The following is a 24,399-nucleotide window of genomic DNA, read 5'->3' on the forward strand; positions in this document are numbered from 1 at the left end:
CACAAAGAATGTGCAATGTCTAAGATTCCTGTGGGCTATCTTATAATAAGAGAGTGATCTCCTAAGCAAGTTCTATATAAATAGTTTTCATTAATAAAGACCTGTTGGTTTCCTTGTTTGAAAAGTAGTAAACTGGCAGGGACTGCCAGGGCTCTGAAGAGTGTGTGATGGGACCAGGGGAGGGAACCAGAAGAGGGGATGAGATTTATGAGATATGACGTCGCCCACAATACAGGAACCAGGGAAAGAAGGATAGTCAAGGTAGATTGAGATGGAGGAAGGTGCAGTGGATGTGGTGGAAGAAGAAGAGGCTGTTCATCAGGCAGATGGGCCAGTAGACTCCCCACCGTCCCCTGCCCCACTGCCTCCTCGAACCAGGAGGGGCTTGATGCAGGAAGAGCAGTAGCACCTTCCATACAAGAGAAATCTTAGGTTGCAGGTGTGCAGCCTGTCAGGGGAGGGTACATAAGTCGGCAGAGGGGGGATGGTTTCCTAGTGTCCTAAAATCTGATACAGAATTGAAATTCACCCTTGAGGCATTGCAGGAGATTATGGTTGATATTACAGACTGATCATACTTAGAAGTAGACCAGTAGCATACCTGCTTAGCATTAGAATTAATTTTTGTACTCCCGTTTTCAGATGGAGGTTAGATGATGTAGACTGTTTAGAGGTTCCACATACAATCAAGTGGTATGTGAATTTTATAAAGTAAATGTGTATGTTGCTCATTTAGGTCGGCAACCTAAGGCCCATCGGGGTCATTTAACCAGCCCATTGACCCCCACCACCTACTCGGTCGGCTCCCATGCACCGTGCTAAACCGGAGCAGAGCAGGAACCGGCTTCCACGATGCTGGCTGGCTTCCCATTGGTTGCAGGAAGCTGCTGCAGCCAATGAGAAGCTGTGCATACCTCCTCTGCGCCAGAAGGAGCGTTTACGCATGTGTGCATGCACTCTGGCTCACCCTGGCGTCTGCGGGACCATGAACCAGCCCAAGTCACAAAAACTCTCCCGACCCCTGCTTTATGTATTGTGTAACAGCAGTGTACCTGCAGCAATTGAATAAATCATGAAGCTGCTATTAATACGTACTAAATTACAGACATAGCTGTCTTCTTTCAGTCAGTAGGAAAGGTACAAATTAGTTTGTCTGCTTGTCATATTCTAAGCATTGTATACAATATTTATCATTCTTATATTTCATTCCATTTTTCTGAAATGTCCCTTCTTGAGTACCTGCATACATACATAATATTATTTGCACGCCACCTTTCCACAGTTCAAACCATGTTCATGGTGGCTTACAACAAGAAAAAAATACATGACTTCAGCATAACAAAACTCGTCAATAAATAAATAAAACATCAAAAAAATACACAACCAAACTGAACAATTTTCACGTAATCTAAAATAAAAGACAAAGTGTGTTTAGAGAGTGCACCCCACATTACTCAATTTCACTTATGTGTGTGGCGGCCCAGAACATAACCTGCCCATAATAGGGAGTCGTCTGTACTGTAGAAAGAGCCTTTTTTTATTGCAGGGACTCAAGACGCAGAGTGCTTAAGACAGTAATAATTACAGCTCATGAAGCACAACCTGTATGATAGAACCTTTGTGTTCTTTATACCACATTCCTAAATGAGGAAAGCCCCATTAATTGGTCATTTGCCTATGGCAGGGCAGTAAGAGGTGTTCTTTGAACATTGAGGAAATGTTCAACTATCATTTTACCTAATCTCAAAATATCATAACATTCTTGCAATATCTATAAAAATGAAACCTAAAAATAAGGTATTGTAGAAGCAAAATTGCTTTCTCTCTGGCAGTAATAGTAATTATAATCTTGGCTTAAACTTTCTAAAAATTCCCTTGCAGGCTGCTGTGATTTTTTTAAACAGTGATTTAAACAATAAAAGTGAGTCTCTTAAGAATTGCTGGGATGTTATTCCTGGAATTTTCATTTTTTTCAGCACAACTCTTTTCGCTTCACATGTAATCCGTTAAGAGTTAGAAATGTAGTTGTGCGTTTCAGGGGTGTGGTTTAGAGTGCAATCGTTTTTTAAAATGAGATTTCTTTGGAATCTTACAGGAAGTTCAAAACTTCAGTTTTCAGACTTTTTATTTTTAAGGATGTTTGTTTAGAGTTTTTAAAATCGATAGTAATAGATTGTTGTGATGTAATTTAACTTACCATTTTCCCTGCTAATGCCTCAGTCTATGTGAATAATTTTAGTAGCTGTATCAGTTGTTTTTCAGTACTGTTAGTTGACCAACATATGACTTAGCGTTCTGCCTAGCATCCAAAAGTTAAATATGCCCATCTCTCTCACCTTGGGAATTGGGAATTGTTGTGCTGTATTTGGCAGTGATATATCAAAGGCAGCCAAACCTACTCCATGTCAAAAAAACACAACTGAAGGAGGGGAAGGTCAGTGAAGAATGAGCTAAAACGAAAGCCAACCAAAAAAACACAGCCAAAATCAGGCCAAAGTGATGTTTTGGTCCACCACCTTGTTTCAAAATGGTGGCTAGCATCCAAACATCAACAAAGATTGCCACTCCCACCTTCGGACTTCTCCTGCCAAGTTTGGTGATGATATCTCAAGTGATGTCTGAACGTATAGACGACAAACAGACAAAGCATTTTCTAAAATATGTAGTAGATTGTATGGCATAATTATTTTCTGTTCAGGTTAGGTTTTATTGACATTATCATTTTAAATTGTTCTTTTTATGTTATATTTTTTATTATTCATGATATATTGTGATCCACCCCGGGCATAGTTTTGTGGAAGAGTAACATACAAATAAACGCATGATGCTAATGACATTTCTCCACTTGGTGTAGGTTTCTTAATAGCTGTGCACTGCATGACCCCATGCAGCCACTGCCCTTTGATTACTGTTAGAAAGGGCATGCCTCTTTCTCCCATTGGTTGCCATTCATCATTGGTAAAGAAGTATGATCTCCAGCCCCACTCAGTGGCAGACATATCCATAAGATTCATGTAGATGTTAGGAGCATTAGGGACAAGACTGGCAGTTTCTTCTTGTAGTTGAAGTGGAACTGCAGTTCAGATTCTGTATAGGCATTGCCATCTTATTTAATGAAACAGGAAGAATTCATAAACCAGCAATAAGAGTTCATAATGCCAAAATAGGAGCGGTTCTCTTCTTACTCCACCCCTGTAGTGTAGTGTCTATATCAGCTGTCCCAGAAATAAAACAATTTGAATATTTTCTTCTACAAATGTTTAAATATTCTCCACCAAGCCTTGGAAACTTGATACAGTCAGACCCTTGAGCTGTGACAGAAGGTTTGTGACACTTAACCTTTAGCTTTCAGACCTTCAACTTACTTTATAAACAGGCATCCTAAGTTTGCTTTTATTTTAAAAACTTTCCCAAAACAATGCAAAAATATGTTCTGAAATATGGAATAAAGCATACCTTTACCTTTAAAAGGGGCAGGGTCGTACAGAAAACAAGAAAGGCAGAATTTATTACATGGTGGTTAGCATAAAAGTATGGTGAAGCTGAAGGCTTATTGGTAGATGAGAGAAATTTCTTCTGTTGCAACTTCCTGAAAACTTTCCAAGCTAATACAGAGTTCTCAGGTTAGCTTGCAACTATGTTCAGTACCACTTGCACACTTTGTTTTAGCCATAATGTTATCTGTTGTTTCTCATAGACCTTCCTCCCAGTTGTACTGAGTTCTTTCGGTGAATGTTGCTCCTTTCATTTTATGCCTGTGAGTTCCACTGAAAAATAGCATTTTTGAATCCTACCTTTTAGTACAATATTAGACAATTTATTCTGAACATGCAAGTTTGGACCTTGTGCTTGAGTGAAAGACTTTGGCAAATCATTAATAAACAAAATTAGGTTGGGTAACATGATTTGTCAACAGAAATTGTCCTCTGAACTTTCAGAGGACCCTTATCTTTGCCTTCTGGAAGTAAATACACTTATTTTATAATGGGGTATAAACCTGCTTTTTGAGAATAAAAGGTAAAAAGCATTTTAAACACATGCTGTTATTGGATAATAAGCGTGGTGTTTAACAACCCAACACACCTGTATTTTATAACTGCTGCATTTTTTCATCTGCCTAGTTCTGGGCTGTAAATCTGATAAATCCTGCCTCCCACTTCTAGCTTTATGTTTGCAAAAGTAGTTTTACTCTTCAACTTGTTAAAATAAAAAATAGACTGTAAGGGAAGTATTAGCAGTGGGCATCACCGTAGTGAAGCATTTTTGTTGTGCTGAATTGTATTTTTAAAGGTTATGAAGCAAAGCTAAAACTTACTCAGGGCTGAGGAACCTTTTCAGACCATGAGCTATATTCCCTTGTGAGTAACATCCTTGGGACACATACCAGTGAGGGTTGGGAACAGAGGCAAAAGTGGGTGGAGCAATTAATGTAAATATTACGTTTGCGCAGTACCCTAGTTTTTACGTGCAAACTAGGGGTGCCTGCTGTATAGTTTCAGACAACTGGAGGAGGGGTAACTTTGTTCTAGGGGTACATTCTCTGTCATCAGTCCAACAATCAGCTTTGAGTGTCTCTAACTGGTGCTGGGTTCTCATGACGGTGTGCTAAGAGAAGCCCTCATCCTATGTCCCTCCCTGAACTTGTGGTCTTGAGTGTTGTGTTGACAACTCCCAAGTCTTGTGGGACTTAAATGTTCATGCTGATGCTGTCTTCTCAGGGGCAGCTCAGGATTTCATAGCTGCCCTGTCAACCATGGACCTGTCTCAAGACCTGAACCAATACTTGGCAGGGTGTACCTTGGATCTTGTTTCTCTACAGAAGTAGAGGGAAACAATATGTGGGTGTGAGAGAGAAACAACTCCATTGGTATGTACAGATCATTAACTGATCAGATTTGGTATGGTCTACTCCCTGGATCTGGATGGTTTCCTGGAGCCAATTGGAGATTTTCTCACAGCTTTAACTGGCAGTCTTATTGAGGTCTCTGCTTAGAATGAGGATATGACTTAGGTCATCAGTACAACTACTTCAAAATGTTTTCTGCCTGTCTGTAGATCTGGTGTCAGTTCCTTGGTATTCAGAGGAACCTTGTTAGTTCTCCTGGACCTCAACAGCTTTCAGTACCGTTGTCCATGGTAACCTTATCTGGATTAGTTTGGAAGGCATGGTTTTAAAGTGATTGTGGTACTTCTGAAGGAGAGGTTCTGGAAGATGGTGCTGGGGAACTTTTACTCTACTGTACAGCCAAAGCCTTATGTCCTGCAGAAGTATTATTTTGTAAATACTAAAGAACAAGGGAGCCATGTAAACCACTGGGGGGAAGTCTTCCAGAGATTTGGGTTGCAATGTCATCAGCATGTAAATGACACTCAGCTTTACCTCTCATTTCAAGCTTTCTTGAATATAGGCATACTACCATGTGCCCTAGGAAAGTTAATTGAGTAAATTTTTATATGTTATGGGGGTTAGATTAATTAAGTGAAGGAGGGTATCTGGAGTTTGATCTTGAAAGTGCACAGAGGCAATACCACCTCTGAACAGAACTAAGACTGTTGGTTTAGCTAAAGTCTAAATATAAATATAAAGGACAACAACCAGGATAGTGGTGGAGTTCATACTTGGATTGTAGGGGTGTTCTACTGGTGCTTTGAGCACTCATACCAATTTCTCCAAGGAAGGGGCAATGAAATGGATTTGTTTGCGCCCATAAGGCCAAGTGCCTGAGTGAAAGTTGGTTATCCACATTGGCCTGGGCCTCAACTTTGTGGCTGGTGGATGTAGCACATAGTGGCATAGACCTACAGTGGCTTCTGTTTTTGGTTGCAGTCCAAACAAGCCCTGCATCATCTCTTCATTTGGAGCTTAGGATTCAGTTACCTAAAAAGTGTGCACCTTGTTTTGCTCAATTTTGCTGTGTAAGCTCAAATGTTAAGATTCAGTTGCATCACAGATTCAAACTTCCTTCAGCAACAAGCTTAGTTCCAGTTGTAACTGGGCCAATCATTATGTAATGTTTCATCCCACAGAAAGTGTTGTGTGTTTTTTATCCCATTGAAAGTATCATGTGTGCAAAACGAAGCATTAAAAAAAATGGTTGATCCTAATGGCCTCAAGATAATACTTTTAAAGAGCATCTAGGCTGACTTCCAGCTGACATCCAAGCACCATTTATTGAAATAAAAATTGCATACATTAAATACAAGTACATAGCATGCATCCACAATGTATTTCCCTACTTGTTTTTTCTTCCAATTATGGAATAAATAGGGTGAAAACATACTTTTAAATATTGTGCCTTTTGAAATCCCAGGCTCTGCCTTCAGTATTACTGTAACAGCACTTTCTTTTTATGGTTTTAAAATGTGAAGTACTTTACTGTGGGTATAATGAATTCAGCAAAAACTCAAGATGCTTTTCTTGTGTTTTGGTTAACAGAGCAGAGTAAGAGTCAATGTTTTTGTAACTTAGTATTTCTATACTTTTGTTCCTTTCTTTAGTTTGGTCTGTGTTTTGTTGTTTCCTTAGCCCTGGAATGAGATCTGATGTAAGCACTTCACCATCTACCTCTTCAACAACTACGGGACCACCTCCCAAGCTCTGCCTTGTTTGCTCAGATGAGGCTTCTGGGTGTCATTATGGTGTCCTAACTTGTGGCAGCTGCAAAGTGTTCTTCAAAAGAGCTGTGGAAGGTAGGATAGATCACAGTTATTTAAAACGTGTAGTCTATATCTCACCTCAAATGTTTGTGGGTTTTTACAAAGGTTATTGGAGTTCATTTCCATGCTATTTCTTCCTATCTCTTGCAAAATCCTTGGTCTTCAGTAGCCATCTTCAAGTATTTTTCTGTGTGAGTGTGTGTATGTGCGTGTTAAGTAAGCACGTGAAAGCAGCCGGTGGGAATAAGCATTCTGGCTCTACCTCCTGCTCCCATTCCATTGCTTTTCACAAGTTGGAGGGCAGACTTCTAAAGTGGGAGCCTTCTATACTTGTGGAAGCTACCTTCTTCAGATTTTCACCCTCCAAATCATGGGTGGTGATGTGGGTGGAGCCAGAACTAGCTTGCTCTCCTAACTCTTCTTCATGTATTTACTTAACATGAAAGAACAAACAGCCAAAGAGGGCTGTTTTGATTATTTTTATTTACAATACAGCCCGCTCTTCATTTATGGTATAGCTCACTTGTCACTGAATATTTGCAATCCCAGAGCATGGAGCAAAGTAATAAAAATAAACAGAGAAAAATAATATACAATATTGCAAAAAACATATAAACAGGCCCAAGAAATAGAAACTTAACAATTATGTCATGAGAAAAGCAAGTAAAACTACATTAATAAAATTAAAAATTGCCAATTTAACCAAATACCTAGGTAAAAGCAAACACAAGATGTTCAAACAGTTTAAACAACCAGTGGTTTTAGCAAGTTCCCACCCTGTTTTTCACTAATGGTAGCCCGCTCTTTTCTCTGTCTCCCCACACAAAGAGGGCCCCATTCTGTGCCAGAAGATTCTCAGTGTAACTACTTACCCAACCTCCAAGATACCACACCATAGTGTTGTTTATGATCCTTGCACACTAGGCATTGGAATCCCCCCCCCCCAATTAATATTAAGCAGGAACTTTTCCTGTATGGTTTACAGCAAACTAAGCCAGACATGTAATGTTAAACATGCATAATACAATAAGATAATAAGTTGTTTTAAAACTTTTGATTTTATTTATATCTTGACAAGTTTTAGGTCAAGTTGTTTTCAGTGTTTGATTTTATTTGTAAATAGATTCTAGTAAATAGACCCTGGTAAATAGATCTACCGAGGTTCACTGTTCTCCTATTGCCGCTCATGTTTAACACTGCTATTTAATTCAATATGGAAAGAATCTGCTCTTTAAAAGTTATAGTTGACTTTACTTGCTTCCAAGGTTTGCTTATACTTGGATCTTTGGTTCCATAAAAATTCCAAAGGATTTAGTTTGCCTACTTCACAAGCTCCAAAAACCAAATAGTTTCCTCCCTGTTCTTTTAAAGTGGTAAAATCAATATGTCCTAAAGCAGCATTTCAAAACAAAATTTCTCAAACTGGATTACTGGCTGCTTGCTCTGGTGGTACCAACTTTAACCTAAAAAATGCAGAGAATACGTAATTCTGTTCCAGGAAAAAAGTATGGATAGACATTTTATAGTGAACTATTCCATAGCAAATTTTGAAAAAGCAGTTTGCTTCTTTCAAAAGTGCTGTGTTGGAGAAATTCTACAGTACAATAAAATGACTACTTGGATATATACATTGATATAAAAATGTGAGTGGTCATAAAAGTACTCCAGTTGCAGACTGATTTTCCTAGCAACTGACATTCTGCTACAGATGTTCAGCCTCTTTCTGTCTCATCCATATCAGATTTTCATGGACATGTACCTATAGAATACTGGAACAATGTAGGCCTTCCTTATATTCACTTCCTCTCCAATACTTCTCATCTGACTCTTCAATTTTTTTGTGTAACCCCCCCCCTTTCAGAGAAAAAAGGGGAGTGGGAGACTTGCAGATGATTTAAAAAAACCTCTTCCTACTTCCCTTTTAATTCACTGATATTGGGGTCTTAAAAGGGAAATGGGAAGGGGTTTGCAAAAAAAACCCTTTGCGATTCTCTTCCTTCCCTGCTTAAGATTGCATTTCAAGGGATTTTGTAAAGTGGGCAGCCTGCTCACCTGTCAGAATTTGCTTGTGAGTAAGATCCTGATAAAGATCTGGCCCATGGAGCCAAAGAGGGAGGGGGAGCTTGAGACCAAAATTTGACACACACACCCTTCATGCCCCTTAAGCAAGACACTGCATTTTGGGAAGGAGGTGTTCCCACCCTGTGAAAAACAGGGTGGGAACACCCATCTCCTTCTCAAAGCTGGGAAAGAGCTAATTAGGCTTTGGGAAAGGGGGGGGGGACTGTCGAACCCTGTCGGAGCCCTCATGCATCCTTTCCAAAGCCCAGCCTCTCGCTTACCTGGCTTTGGGAAGGCAGTACAAGGGCTGCAGGGGCAAGGGGCGTCCCCACACATTAGACCATCCTGATGTACATGGATAGGATAGATAAGTCCATTTGTTTCTTCTCTTCCCCAACCCAACAAGTGCATGTTAGAAATTAAATGCTCATAATTATAAAGGTGTTGTGCTTTGTTTGCAAATGCAGGGCAGCACAATTATCTCTGTGCTGGAAGAAATGACTGCATTATTGACAAAATCCGGAGAAAAAACTGCCCAGCTTGCCGCTATCGGAAATGTCTTCAAGCTGGCATGAACCTGGAAGGTAACTTGCAATGTTTTAAAGCTGAAACCTAGAAAATCCTTCATTTTTGCATATATAAAAGATGGAAAGCCTCTTTGCACATTACTCATATGAAGATGTCCCAAATATAGAAAAGGACAGTGGGGACATGTTGCATTGAATGCCACACATCTTTTTCCTGGCCTTTCCTATGATGTGCAGCTGTGATGGCAGCCTGTACCCATAGACTCAGAAATCCATGCCTAAGATGTGAACATAAGGGATGGGGGAAGCTGCATGATGTTGAGTGCAGGACTGGTGGCCTAGTCCCTCTGCTTCATTCTACACATTGATCCCATCACTGGAATAATGCAAGTGGGTCAGTATAAGTTTCAATAGTGGGAGTGGTCCCTACTCACAATTCAATAGTCAATAGTAACAAAAACTAATCCATTCAAAAGTATGTATTATTATAAAGATTACAAACTCAAATAGAGAGTATAAACTCTAACAGAGATTACAAACTCAAAGAGATATATATAGCACAATAATTTGTTACAAAGATTTTCTCTTTTTCACTCGACAATAATGTTGATCCTTATAATTTATCAGCTTGCTGATGGAGACTCAGTTTCAACCATAGAGCAGAAGTCAGAAGTCAATTATGGATTGGAAACCAAGACAGGGCCCTGTTTCAATGTATTCACCTTCATCAGCTAATTTTTAAGCTTGAAGTTTGTAAGTTTGAAGACTTTCAGATAAATATATCCTGTTATTTTCTATATATCTATATATAACAGGATATATTTATCAAAAAATCTTCAAACTTAAAAATTAGCTGATGAAGGTGAATACATCGAAACAGGGCCCTGTGTACCTGTCCTATTGACTATTGAATTTTGAGTAGGGACCACTCCCACTATTGAAACTTACATTGGCCTGAGTTCTTGTTGTGCTTTTTTCTTGGTATATTTAATAACAAGGACTCCAGCTTATTTAACTTATTTAAGTGGGTTAGTGGCAATATATGCAGTTGTTTAATGTTTTCTGAATAACTATTTATCACTGTATATGTTTAACATATGAACGTCTTTCTTGGCAGAACTTAGATATTTCTTTCAACATGCATTTCCAATCTTTCCCAGACTCTCATAAGAACTGCATTTTGCACTGAGGTGTCACTGTAGTATGATTTGTATGCATGCTAATCTCTTTTTTCCGTTTCTCTTCTTTTTGTTTTCATTTTCCGATTTCACGTATTTGTGCACTCCTTTTTTCAGTAAATACTGTGGTTGGGAAAACCCCACACTTGGAGTGTACAACAGTTTGAATGCAAATCAGGAAGAAACAAAAATGTTGACTCATCGGGTGGTATTCTATACCAGTTCTACTCAGAGTTAGACCCATTGAAGTTAATCAACACCACTAACTTCTGTTCACTAATTTCAGTGGGTCTACTCTGAGTAGCACCTGGTTGAGTGCAATCCATTGTCAACAATATGAAACTTTTAAAGTATGGATAGGTGATAACATTCAGTAATACTGTATGGCAAATTCATAATGAGCAAATTCACATGTTTGGACCTTTCTGGCTGAGGAGAGGTAACTGTTGCAGGCTTGTCATTGCAATCCAGGAAGTCTTCTAGTAGCAATGTTAGTAGTGTTTGGCAGAATGAAGACTTCCATTTGTGTGATAGGAAAACTGACCTGGCCTTACCATTAGACAGAGTGCAGGTGCTGCTCAGGTATTGCATTGCTGGGGTTGGACTAGATGATCCCCGAGCTCCCTTCCAACCCAGCAGTTCTGTGATTTCTAGCTCAGTAGTTAGGGAGGCAAGCCAGCCTGCATTGTGATCTGTCTCTGCTGCTCCATGTGGCATTATATTTAGGATTAAAGACATTTTTCTGCCCCCCCCATTCAAACTTTGTAAACATTGCTAATTATTATAGCAATTTCATAATAATTCTGTGACTATATAATTCTAGAGGCCCCTGAAATATTATGTGTTTCGATTATTTTAAGCCCTTATGTCTAACAATAGGATGTCTTTATCAGAAACTTCATTTAGAGGCGGTATGTTTTAGGCCTTTGCAGATAACAAATTTAATTGGACAAACAACTAAAATACTTGGCTGCTTGTGCTTTTGCATACGTTTTTGTCTCTGTCTTATAAAACATCTAAATCTCTGTCTTACAAAATATCTAAGGAAGAGCAATCCAGAGTGTGGATGCTATCACCAAGAAGACCCACTTCCACATTGTCACCAAATGACAATTTGGTGGTTGTGGAGTAACCAGCAGAGTCTCCTTGGAAGATCAACTTGGTCTGTACTGGGGAAGGCAGTCTGCTAGGTATAATAGTCCCAAGTAGTTTAGTACTTTAAATGTCAACCACATCACCTTGATCTCAGTAGGTAATAGGCAGCCAATAGTATAATAGCTAATAACGCAACTAATGATTTTGTATGTTATTGCATGTATGTGTCTCCAAAAACACCTCTAATTGTGTGCTAACTCAGGTATGGAGTAGGCAAAATCACTGGTAAGCTCACAAGTGCCTCCACATTTGCTGTGATTTCTGTAACAGCAGCTGCTGCCAAAAGCACTGCTGCAGTTGGAGGCATCAAGTGTATAGCACCACATGGAAGCACTGCTGCATGCAAGTGATCTGGCCCTTTGCTATCTTTTCAAAGTCCTAGTTGGCTAAGTGCTTTACAGCTCTTTGCTACTCATAGAATTGTGAAGTTGGAAGGGACCAGTATTAACTTTATAATTGCTGTTCATTATCTGGTACTCTATTTTGTCCATTTTTGTAATTCCACTGTTAAGATAGATTTTATATACAGTATTGCAAAATTTTCAGGATATATGGTTCGTGTAAGTAAAAAAGTATGCAGGCAGCATAGATACTGTGGAAATGTGAATAAACACAGTATATGGAGAAGTGTATTTTAAGCAGTTTATCTGGCATATGTATTCCATAGTTTAATTATAATGGCAAGCAGTTGTCAGAAAAAAATATCTTTTTTGGTCCAGCTGTAGAAGAAACAAAAAAAATTCTGGCTATGGGGATTCATGTCTAGTAATGCATTCTATGATTCTATGTGCATGTAGGCATAATTCCATGGTGTGTATGTAGTTTTGCTCATCCATTGCCAAGTTCTGTTGTCTTGGTTTTAGTGCAATGCAAAGGTCTCATTGAAACCATTCCATTCCAAAGCTGTAAATGGAATAAGTTTTTTAGTAATTTCCCCCAGGTGCACTACTGCTTTTTCCTCCTTTTCACATTTAATCCAAGGTTTCATTTTCTGTTCATACAAATAAAACCATAAAGGAAGGGCAGGAAATCTCTGTGGCCCCCAACTCCTCTCTGTTCCAGCAAGCATGGCCAACGTTTGGGGATGATGAGAGTTGTAGTTCCAACAAGATTAGGAGGCCACAGGATTCCCTGCCATAAGGAGTCTGTTGTATGCCTGCAGCATAGAAGATGGCATTGGTTGTGTTAGCAACGCTTTCTGGTTTTATTTTTTAATGTTGACTTTATTTTCTTAAAAATTTCTAGCACGAAAGACAAAGAAAAAGATAAAAGGAATCCAGCAATCTAGTGTGGCTGCAGGAAGAGAGACTGCAGAAAGTCCCACAAATAAGGCTGTTGTTCCTGCCTCCCTGCCACAGCTAACGCCTACTCTGGTTTCCCTACTGGAAGTCATTGAACCAGAAGTGATGTTTTCAGGCTACGACAGCACAGTACCGGACACAACTTGGCGTATTATGTCCACTCTCAATATGCTAGGAGGAAGGCAAGTGGTTGCTGCTGTGAAATGGGCAAAGGCAATACCAGGTTTGTATATGTATTACATGAATATAGACTATACTTCCTTAATGTAAGTGTGTTTTGCAAGGCCATATTCTGCTCCTAACCATGGTAGGCCTGGATGATGAATCAATACATTGCCCAGTATGAGGGCCAATATACCCAGTGGTATATTGTGGGTGAAGCCGCTTCTGCTGCCGAGTCCCTCTGCTGTCAGCGCCCAGTGTGAGAGGGAGGAACAAGCCACAGTGGGTCTCTGCAGCAGCAGTGATTTCACCTGCAATATACTGCCAGGTGAATCAGCCATTGCGCTCTGGCCGTCATGCAACTTGTTCTTCCCTCAGCTGCCCATGCAGATAGGCAGCTCCTTTAAAGCTCTCTACTTAGTGGCTGCCTGCCCCTGAATGGAGAGGTTTAAAGGAGCCTCCAGCTCTTACAAGCTGGAGGCAAGGTTGGGGCTCCGTTACACTTGAGGGAGCCCTGCGAACGGAGGCTCCCTCCATCTTGGGGCAAGCAGGAGAAAGAAGCCTCCGGCTGCACAGGTGGGGGTCCCGGCTGAACAGCACAAACAAGCTGAGTTGTCCCTGCCCATGAGGCACTGGGGTGAAAGTGCCTCTGCTCCCATGGCAAGAGCTGCAGCAGTTTCACCCTGTGCCTTGCGGGCTGGGGCCAATGCAGAATAGTTCACAGTCGTGGTTTATTGCCAGATTGTGATGTTGAAAACCAAACATTGTCCAGCCCTAAATCAGGGGCTTCTTATCTTACACCATAGAGAAAGGTTCGGTTTCCTGGTTTCCAGCATACAGTGGTACCTCGGGTTAAGTACTTAATTTGTTCCGGAGGTCCGTTCTAACCTGAAACTGTTCTTAACCTGAAGCACCACTTTAGCTAATGGAGCCTCCCGCTGCTGCCGCGCCGCCAGAGCACAATTTCTGTTCTCATCCTGAAGCAAAGTTCTTAACCCGAGGTACTATTTCTGGGTTAGCGGAGTCTGTAACCTGAAGCGTATGTAACCCGAGGTACCACTGTATAGGTTGCAGTTCTACCTCCAAAATGACACAGAGATAAATTATTCCCTTACAGTTAATTGTTGTGGCTTGCCGTGAAAGGAAAAAAATGAAACAAGAACTAATACTAGGATTGAAAAGTCTCATCAGCTTCCTTTTCCAGTGGAAATCGCCTCTTCCAAAGAGCATTATACAAAGGAGAGCGCTTGGTTACATTTCACTGCAGTATATCAACTGCAATTTGCATATTTGTAGATATTAATATGTCTCTTATTAACATTTTTTGCTATTTATAGTATTACTATTTCATAAAACTATTTTGAATTTTATGTCCCTTTACTGTATTTTTGATGCATTTTTACTCTGGACCCTCTCAAGAAGTCATTCTGAACTTTAAGATTCAAAATAACACTTTGGACAAGCAGTACTTTAATTGCAACAGGAAATGTGCTAGATCTTGTACCTTTTATTTCCAATCAGGTTTCAGAAACTTGCATCTGGATGACCAAATGACACTTCTGCAGTATTCGTGGATGTTTCTGATGGCTTTTGCCCTAGGATGGAGATCATATAAACAGGCTAATGGAAGTTTATTGTGTTTTGCACCAGATTTGATCATCAATGAGTAAGTAGTATTCGAGTCCTTCTCTCTGTGTTTCTAAAGCTTGGCTACACTTCTAGAAATGTGTTCTTATAACTTAGGTGCACAATTAGTGCTATAATTGTGTATAAAGACTTAGCTTATAAAAAAACAATTCCTTATTTATTTTTCAATTTGAATATTTCAGTAACTTGTACTGCTTATAGAACAGTAGAAATGAAGGTATTAAAAATCTCTTTTGGCTTTTACTTTAATAATGCATAACTACATCTGTCTGTTGAAAATGATCACACCACAGTGGTGTTCTTCCTGTGCAACACAAGTTGGCAGGATGAGAGCCACTGTGGTGCAATAGTTAGGAAGTGTCATGCTACGACAAGGGGCACCCAGGTTCAATTCAGCATGAAGTTCATTAGGAGACCCTAATGTGCATATGTTAGTTGGCAACCTAATTTGGCTAAATTTAAATTACCAGAAGCAAGCCAAAGGTGAGGTGGGGAATGATGAGTAGGGCTGGTTAGGTTTGTTTTGCATCGTGATGGTGTCCACAGCAGGATGGTAGTAGTCAGGGGGAGGGGGCACAAAATATGTTAGAGATGGCTCCCAGTAAAATAGTTGTTAGAATATATGCATAATCCATCTCCACTTTATGATGCTTTGAATATATTAACAAGGTTACTTTTGTGAGTACTAGGGTTAGGTCACATCTATTAGAGTGCCTGTCTACTATTAATAATTATTCAACTAAGCAAAGAATATATTTAGATTTGTTTGTTACTGTTTAGGCTTTTCGTTTTGCTCGTTATAGCAGTATGCTATTTGGGTACCCTGCACTATTAGATTTCACTATTAGATGAAATAACTGGTTAAAGTAGGGGTGCTATGCACAGTTGTGCTGAGAATCCAAAATGGGGGAGGGTAGGCAGACAGTAGAACAAAGGATAATATAGGCAGGTTGCAATGGCATAACGTTGACCTTTTACTGAAATTATACAAATTGATAAAGGCTGAAGGCCACAGAGAATACACTCCTCTGGAGACTAATTTCTCTCTTCTCCTTTGACCTGTGAGATTTTTCCACAGACTCCACTTCTCACATTCTAAAACTGCCATCTTTCATAGTGCATGTTTGTCTTGTTTAATTCTAATTTTGAAATGCTCTAGCTTACTGACACCACAATAATAATAGTTCCATTAACATACCTCTATATTTATCTAACATTATTTGTTGACAACTATAAACTGATACTGTCTGGCTACATTGACCTTGTTTTTGCATATGTGAAACCTTTTGTCATAATAAGTTAAGAGCATTAAATGTTCCTTCCACTCAAATAAACTCTTCCCTTCAGATGCCCTTTGCAGACAGTGTTTCACATAATAAATGGTGACACTTCTAATACATGTGATACTGTAGCACAGAATCCTAGTAACACAGTAAAGGTATTTGCATGGCAGTGTAACATTGCACAATTGAAAAAAGCTCTGAAACAATAAGTAACTAAGTGCTAAATCTTAACACATCTATTATTTCTGTATTTTAATATTGTGTGAGAACAGTTGCTTCCCAGAGAGTCTGTATATTTATTCCTCAAAAGCAAGCCTTTTTACATTTTTGTAATATTTCTGATTGTGGTAGATATTTTCTGCAGCAGGGCCAGAATAGTCAGTTGTGGGATATTCTCACCACTTTCTGTAGACACTTAGTGCAGTTTCATGAAAAAAATTACATACTGTAACAACATAGGTACATTCAGTTTACGGCAAACCTGGATGCCCTACAAGGAACTTGATGAACAGAACTTGACCTGGCTATTAAAAAAAAAAAAAGCTTTCTCAAGTGTTGTGTTATTCCAGTCACCCAAATAGAAAACTTGTATCAAATTCTACTGAGCAACTACAATAAGGATGGACTATGATCTCATCCTTAATGACTTTGTTCCTCCCTGAAGAAGCCTGTCTTGCATGTTGACCTACAGCACTGTAATCTTTTGTGCTCATTACTTGCTTTAGTGGACAAATATTTCTTCTACTTTGAGGCGTCTTCTCTTTTGCTACAGTGCATTTTGACTGTTTTAGCCTTTTTTAACCCAATCTTGACCTGAAAGAAACAATGCATCAGATTGATATTGCTTGCGTCAAAAATAGAGGCTTAGTATAACCACCTGTATACTTTGAAATATGACAGTTTCCCAATGAAATACAGTATGTGGAAATCTATATCAGTCCCTGTATTGAATGCAAACAGTGATTTTTTATATTAAAAACTGTGATAAAACATCATAGCTAAATTTATTGGTTTTTATTCTGTTATGTGGATTGAGAAGGAAGCTGAAAAAGTAGCTTACAGTGGTACCTCGGGTTACATACGCTTCAGGTTAAGAACTTTGCTTCAAGATGAGAACAGAAATCGGGCTCCGGTGGCGCAGCAGCAGCTGGAGGCCCCATTAGCTAAAGTGGTGCTTCAGGTTAAGAACAGTTTCAGGTTAGGTACGGACCTCCAGAACAAATTAAGTACTTAACCCCAGGTACCACTGTACTGAGATATACTGTGCTCTTTCTGATTATTGTATTCTAGTTGCATTTCATGAAAGGAGATAGATTCTGAGGTTTTCTGGTTAACCCACCATATATGTGAGGGCGATCTGGTTGTGACACCTGTCACCCTGTTGATCACCAGGGTTGATTTGGCTGGCTAGGCCAGTGTTTCCCAACCACTGTTCCGCGGCACACTAGTGTGCCGCGAGATGTTGCCTGGTGTGCCGCGGGAAAAATAAAAAAATTCGAAAGATATTTTTTTAAAGTCAAATTTTCGATTGGGGCGCCGTCACTAGATGACCCCTGGGGTTCCCTCCCTCCCTCCCGCTCTGCGCCTCCCTCCTTCTCCTCCTCCGGGGAGGCCCTTCCTGGCTCTCGGCCAAGGCTTGGCGGCCGCCACTCACTCACTCGCTCGCCCACCCGTCCCTCCATCCCTGCACCCGGCCTCTCCCCCTTCGTCCCCGGCGCGGGGGCTGCCGGGATCCGTAGTCCCCTCGCCCTTGGGCTCCGCGCCTGCGCAGGGTGCGCGAACTACGTTTCCCAGCGTGGCCTGGCGGGCCGGGCATTTTGTTTGAAGCGCTCTTCTCCCGGCCATGGAATGAGCGCAGCGGCGGCGGCCGGGCGGGCAGGGGCTGTTCCGCGCAGACCCCGCGCAGCCTGCCTGCGCCCCCGCGGAGATCGGGCGGCAGGATGGAGCCCGGGGATCCCCGCGGAGGCGGAGGCTGCCCCCCAGGTAGGGCTGCGTCGGGGGGGTTTTATTTTTGCAATGCTGCATCCGCGCCGGAGGGGACGCATCGGACCGCGGGGAGACCCCTTGGCGGGCGTGCAAGGCAATGCATGCGTGCAGGCGTTGCATGGAGTGCAGTGCAATGCAATGGCAACGCGGCGCCCTGCATGCATGCATGCAACTTCCACCGGCGCTCCGGACTTGGCAGGTGAGGGGGGTCCCCAGTGGGCGGCAGAGAGAGACGGGAGGGCGAAGGGGAGCCGGGGGGGGAGCAGCGCTGCTCCCCGAGCCGAGCCCGGGGGGAAACTTCGGCGTCGTTGCGCCGGGTGTTGGAAGCGGATGCTGGTGGGGACCCCTCACCTGCAAAACCTGGTCGCCTCTCATATATTTCGTGCATTGCATTCATCGCCCGCTTTCTCCTCCAAGGAGCTCCCGGGGGCGCGCGTGGTTCTCCCCGTGTTATCCTCGCAACAACAGCCCTGCGAGGTGGGTCAGGCGAGTGGCCCAAGGGAGCACCCAGGGATTGTCCTGGCCAGGTGGGGTGATTTGAACCCTGCTCTCTGCCCAGTCTTCGTCCTCATTTAGCCCCCACATGTGCATGACTGTGCATGACTGAGGTTTCCCCCCCTCGTCTTGGCTATGGTGTGAGTCTGTCCTGTTAATTAATGGGGTCCTGCCTTCGGAGAAGATGAGGCAGCCCTCAAGGAGGTGATTATGTAATTTGCTAGCAATTCATGTCCCTCCCGGCGTGACGCTGCGCGCTGACGTCACGGGGCTGTAATGCTGGTGTGCCTCGATATTTTTTTCATGAAACAAGTGTGCCTTTGCCCAAAAAAGGTTGGGAAACACTGGGCTAGGCAGGTGTCACCTTCCATATATAGGAACATAGGAAACTGCCTATACCAATCAAAATGGTTTTATTTATTTCTATTATTATTTAAATTGTATACCACCCTATACCTGCAGGTCTCAGGGCAGTTCACAGGATAAACTTCATAACTTAGATGCCATTTAAATAAAGCATATAAGTTAATAGAAACCCTCCAAATAGGTAACCACAGAAGACTGATGCCTGTGTGAAATGAGCTCTTCAGATCATAGATAATGGATTTTTGTCCTTGCAATCTCAAAGTAGAAGTCTCTTAGCCACCATAAGAGCTAACACAATCCACTTTTTCTGCCCACCCATTAATGCTACAGGGATATAGTTTTAAAGTACCTGATATTCTGCAAATACCAAGGATTTCACCAATATAAAATTGATAAGGGTAGCAACTTCAAACAAAAAGGAATATATTATACTACAAAAACACATAAAAGGTTAAATAACAGGAAGTATCGTAATTAAGGGAGGGCATTTATTTATCTATAAATGAATGCTTCAAAAAATACCCACCACCTTTCATTAACATTATTTCCAAGAAAATACTGCTGCAGCCTTTTAGTCAGCATCTACATTTACAAGAGACCATGAGGTGCTGCTTACCCAGCTGACAGGAAACTGCATGCAGAGAGACTGTAGCCTTAGCCAGCTCCATGGTGCCCTGTGCTGTTTTGCTGACTCCACATACATAGTCCTTTTTATGCAGCTTGGTGGATATCTATGCACTTCTAGTTCTGTGAAGTGAAGGTCTGGAAATAAGTGAGAAAAGGAGAGATACATGAATTAAAGGTTCACCACTTTCAGTCTCATTTAATGAGGTTAAATGAAACATCTGATAAGTGAAGTTGTGAGAAATATAGGTGCTTCTCAGAGTAGATTGCGTATTACGGGAGGGTATCTGTCTTTTCAGACTTTCACTGTAATGGGAATGCAGAATAGATGTATTGGCACTAGTTCAGGAATATTGGCTGGCACTTCCATTTGAGCTTGGGAGGAGGGTCAGACCTCTGTGGAAGAAGTAATCTAGTCTCCCAGTAATTTTTACTCATTGGAATGCTGATCATTTCCCTGAATATTTGAGCATTTCAATTTTCTTAACGTCAGTGTTACTGGTTTAAGGTATACATTGCACAATGAAAATGTGGCTATTTCTGAACTACCAATTCCTGTATCAGTCCATAATAGGTTTTGCTTTAATCAGTCATGGATGCAATATCTGAGCTTATCTCCTAGCCAAGTGTTGTTTGCTAAAATCCTTTAACAAAGCGCTCACTCTGTGCGTGTGTCTGTATGAGAGAAACAGGAAATACAAGTTGGTAGGCTACTGTATCTTATGAGACTTGCAAGTGGCATGTAGTACAGCCTGACTTGCATAAATTCTGTATTGCACAATATAAATTTCCCATTAGTGATGGTGTAAATCTTTTCCACCTCCCATTTGCTAATTTACTTTCACACCTATGGATAACTGTTGGTTAACCAATAATTTTACTAAAGGAGATAATCTATGACCTCTCATCTATTAAGCAAATAATAATTTCAGGTAATTTATCTAGCAAAATAAGAATATACAGGGCTTTATATAACCTCTTCTACCAAAAAAGCTGTAGCCCGCATAAACTAAAGTTACTCAAGGAACTTGCATAGTAGCCAGCCGTCTCATTTCATTAGGTAGGGGAACCTGGAGAATGACCTCTGATGAGGCATTGCAGAAGTAGCTTTGCCCCAACTCATTTAGGTTATTAAAAGTTAAAATCAGCACTTTGAATTGGAACTGGAAACTGACTACAAGGTACTACAGATGATCAAGCACTGGTATGATATAATTATATTTACCAGTCCCATTCACTCATTCATTCATTCACTCACGCATTCATTTTTTTACTACTACTTCATTTATATGCCGCCCATCTGACTGGGTTGCCCCAACAACTCTGGGCAGCTCCCCATCCATAACTTAGTCAACCTATTTTGGACCAACTGAAGCTTCCAGACTGTTTTGGAGGTTAGATCTCTGTAGAATGCATTGCAGTAATCTGAGTGGTAGGTTACCAACCTGTGGCTATAGCAAGTTAGCTGAAGCAGATGTAAGGCAATTGTAGAATGAAAAATTGGACCACCAAGATTATATTTATGTTCTGAATAGATAGCTCTGCTTAGAAACCCATAGTCTAAGCTATTCAAAAATAAATATACATACTCAGAATAGGAGCAAGTGTATTCACATAACATATACCACAGGGAGGAAGTGGGAATTGTAATTGCAGGGTAGTTATAATGTAATTACACTGCAGATTTGCTGTAGCACCATATCATTACTAATTATTCATTTTCCTAGAAGAGAAGGTTAGCTGTAGGAATGTTACTCACTGTTCACGCTTATTTTATATAATTATTCTCACTTGTGCACTTTAAGGCCACAGTTACAAGTAGCCCCTAATCCCAGTGCTCCTTAATTGCACAGTGCAGCTATTTAGCACAATTTAATGGTCAGTATCAACTGGTTAGGAAACATTAGCTGATGAAGCTTAACAATAATCAAACACTTCTCCAAATTCAAAGTACTCATTAAAACAAAAGCTACCCATTAAATTTAGCTGCCAGCTTTCCCCAAGCTGATGTCCTCCCCATATTTTGCACTTCAGATCCCATCATCCATGACTATTGGCCATGCTTGCTGAAGCTGCTGAAAGTTGGGAGAGCCAAAGGTCTGGAGACCATCATATTTGGAAAGGCTGACTTGAGCTATTCTGATCCCTCTGGAAACTCATAAGATGGCCATGAAGGAAATAGGCTTTCCATGTTGGTTGTCCCTAGCATCTGATAATTTATTTTATTGGAGATATGCTTGTTCTGCTTTTTGAGAAAATCCTTCACAAAGCATCTTGCATATTTCATAAAAGTTTTTCTTAAAAAAGCAGCTGTTAAGTGTGGTGTAGTAGATAAGTGCAGGATTAGGACCCGGCATATCAGTTTTCAAATCTGTAATCAGCCATGAAGCTTACTCGGTGAACTTGGGTATAACTGACTTCCGGTGGTTATGTATGCCACCTGGAGCTGCTTGCAGTCAATAATACATAAAATTAGAATAAACAGTAACATTAAAATAACCAGCACAACACAGAAATGATTTCGCCCTACCCCAGTTAACTACCATCAATCCATATCCTCACCCACCTGGTGGGTGCTGAAGCGGGCCTTCTGAACTACGGTAGATTTTAAGATATAGACACCACTACATGGGTGCAGGCGATTCTTTGAATAATATTAAACTAAGCTGTTTGGGGCTTTAAATATATTAATGAACACTTTGAATTGAGTTTAGAAACACAGTTCAGCACAAAGAACACTAGAGCAGTGCGTATGTTGGGCCAGTAGTTGGAACTTTTGGAAAGGGATTTTTTTTGTGTGGATTTTATGTTTGGGGCTCAGATGGAACCTTCAGCAAACTACTTCTTCCTCTGCTTTTAGTGTTGAGTTGGCTGGTTGACTGATTTGGTTTTAAGAGATTGCCTAAAGGTGGAAAGGCAGGATATCATTCAAGGTGGTTTGCAAACATAATGCCATTTACAAGGGACTCTGCAAGGTCCAGCTCCCCACACCTGATGTTTGTTCAGGTTCTGGGAGCCTTGGAAATAGCAAGTCCTCCTCAAACCAAATTGGAGAGCAGAGCCAGAAAATGTGTCCAGGATCAGGAGGTCATAGCAGCTCCTGTCACATTCTTCTTCCTACGTTGCAGCAGCAAATGTGGGGTCACAGAGTCAAAGAATTTTGGAGTTGCAAGGGATCTAGTCCAACCCCCCTGCAATGCAGGTATATGCAGCTGTCTCATACACAGATTGAATAAGCAACATTGCTGTTACCAGCACCATGCTCCAAACAGCTGAGCTTTGCTGAAATAAGTAACTGCCCAAGATTACTAAATACGTTCAATGCAAGTTACTTGTCTCCATCTACTCCAGCAGTCTATTTCCAATAGTGGCCAGAAAATTGCCTCTGGGCAGCTGACAAGCAAGGCGTTATGGCACCTGGTGTCACTGGCACCTGGTATTCATAGGTGTGCTGTCTCTGAACAAAGAGGTTCTATTTAGCCATTGTGGCTGATAGCATCTTCAATGGTCTGAGCAGCTTTGGGTGAATTGAACCAAGGAAAGGTATAGTGGGAACAGTTTAACAGGGTTGGATATCACCCCATGTTTTTGGAAGTGCTAGTACCTCTCCCTGTTCATTTGTATTGGGGAGGAGTCATACTAGCTCTCACATAAAGTGTGTACTGCATGATAATTGTGGCAAGTAATGATACAGGATTCTAAAATTGCAGGCTTTCAAAGCATCTAAAATATGACCTACAGCTTAGCACATCTTGAGTCTGGAAGCTACGCCCCACATCCTCTTCAAGCAGAAACATATCACAGGGTGTGGGCCTTTCTGCTAGCTACACCCTGCTGTCAAAGTGCAAAGGGGATATAAATTTGAAAATAGAAAAAAGCAATAATAATTCAACAAACACAGTTCTAAAATTGAACTGATCTTGCTGTTTTCTTAGCCATTAAAAATAGCCAGTATATAAAATATCCAGCCCAAACATTTAATAAGGTGAAATAAAGTCCTAAGAATTGCCTTAAACTTTCTCTAGAGACAAAGCGGAGACACTTACTGTATTTTTCGCCCCATAGGGCGCACCTAGTTTTTTTTGGGGGGGGGAATCAAGGGGGGATTTATCCCCCCCCCGCAGCCATCCCCAAGCTAGAAGAGGGAGATGGAGTGCTCCGTCTCCCTCTTCTGCCTTCAGGGACAGCCTCCCTAGCCTTCGTGGGGCAGCGGCTTGCCCCATTGTCCCCCGAGCTTGTGGGGCTGGTGGTGGGGAGAAGCTTGCTTCTCCCCACCGCCAGCCTCCAAACCAGGTTGGGGGATAGCGGGATGGCGGCGCTCCACCTCCCCGCTGTCCCCCGAGCTTGTGGGGCTGCCCGATATCTGCCTGAAGCCCGGGGTGCGCTCCGGAGCATGCTTCGGGCTGCAGGCTGCCGCCCGCAAGCCTGGCGAGCCCGGCGGGAACTCCCGCTGGGCTCGCCAGGCTTGCGGATAGCTTCCTGAAGCCTGGAGAGCGAGAGGGGTCGGTGCGCACCGATCCCTCTCGCTCTCCAGGCTTCAGCGAAAGCCTGCATTCGCCCCATAGGACGCACACACATTTCCCCTTCATTTTTGGAGGGGGAAAAGTGCGTCCTATAGGGCGAAAAATACGGTACATTAGTAACCTACCTTCTCCTTTGTGGCCAGCCTGGAAATTCAAATATCTTCTCAACAGGCTAGTAGATAAGGGAAAGCTGGCTTCCTTCCTTCAAAGACTGGCTTCAAAGCCATCCCCAATCCCATAGATTGTCAGAGAAGGACTAGAGGGTTTTGTTCCTCCTCTGCCAACCCACTCTGTCATCGGTATGAAATTCCTTCCTGGTCATCTATGGCTAGAAGTCTAGTTGTTGTATTTATTGTGTTGCCTTGTTAATAACTTATGCCTAGACGATTTGTAAAGCATGGAATACAGTCATACGGTTACAGACGCTTCAGGCT

At 41.5% G+C, this 24,399-nt stretch overlaps 1 protein-coding gene and 1 long non-coding RNA gene across 4 annotated transcripts in view; one reads left to right on the forward strand and one right to left on the reverse strand.

The window, feature by feature from the left end:
- The window catches only part of NR3C1 (nuclear receptor subfamily 3 group C member 1), a 52,061-nt gene that overhangs the window by 21,074 nt on the left and 6,588 nt on the right, over positions 1-24,399 (forward strand). For all 3 annotated transcript variants that reach the window (XM_082213480.1, XM_082213478.1, XM_082213479.1), the window contains 4 exons: positions 6,527-6,690; positions 9,186-9,302; positions 12,824-13,102; positions 14,563-14,707. In XM_082213480.1, the coding sequence (XP_082069606.1) occupies positions 6,527-6,690; positions 9,186-9,302; positions 12,824-13,102; positions 14,563-14,707 (705 nt within the window). The remainder of the gene's footprint in view (positions 1-6,526; positions 6,691-9,185; positions 9,303-12,823; positions 13,103-14,562; positions 14,708-24,399) is intronic.
- Positions 14,718-24,373, reverse strand: LOC309527050. Its single transcript, XR_014217080.1, has 3 exons — positions 24,073-24,373; positions 19,435-23,483; positions 14,718-16,784 (listed from the first exon to the last, which is right to left on the reverse strand). It is a non-coding gene; the product is annotated as an uncharacterized lncRNA (long non-coding RNA).

Source organism: Podarcis vaucheri (genome assembly GCF_965113315.1).
Source record: "Podarcis vaucheri genome assembly, chromosome: 2".
NCBI lineage: Eukaryota > Metazoa > Chordata > Lepidosauria > Squamata > Lacertidae > Podarcis > Podarcis vaucheri.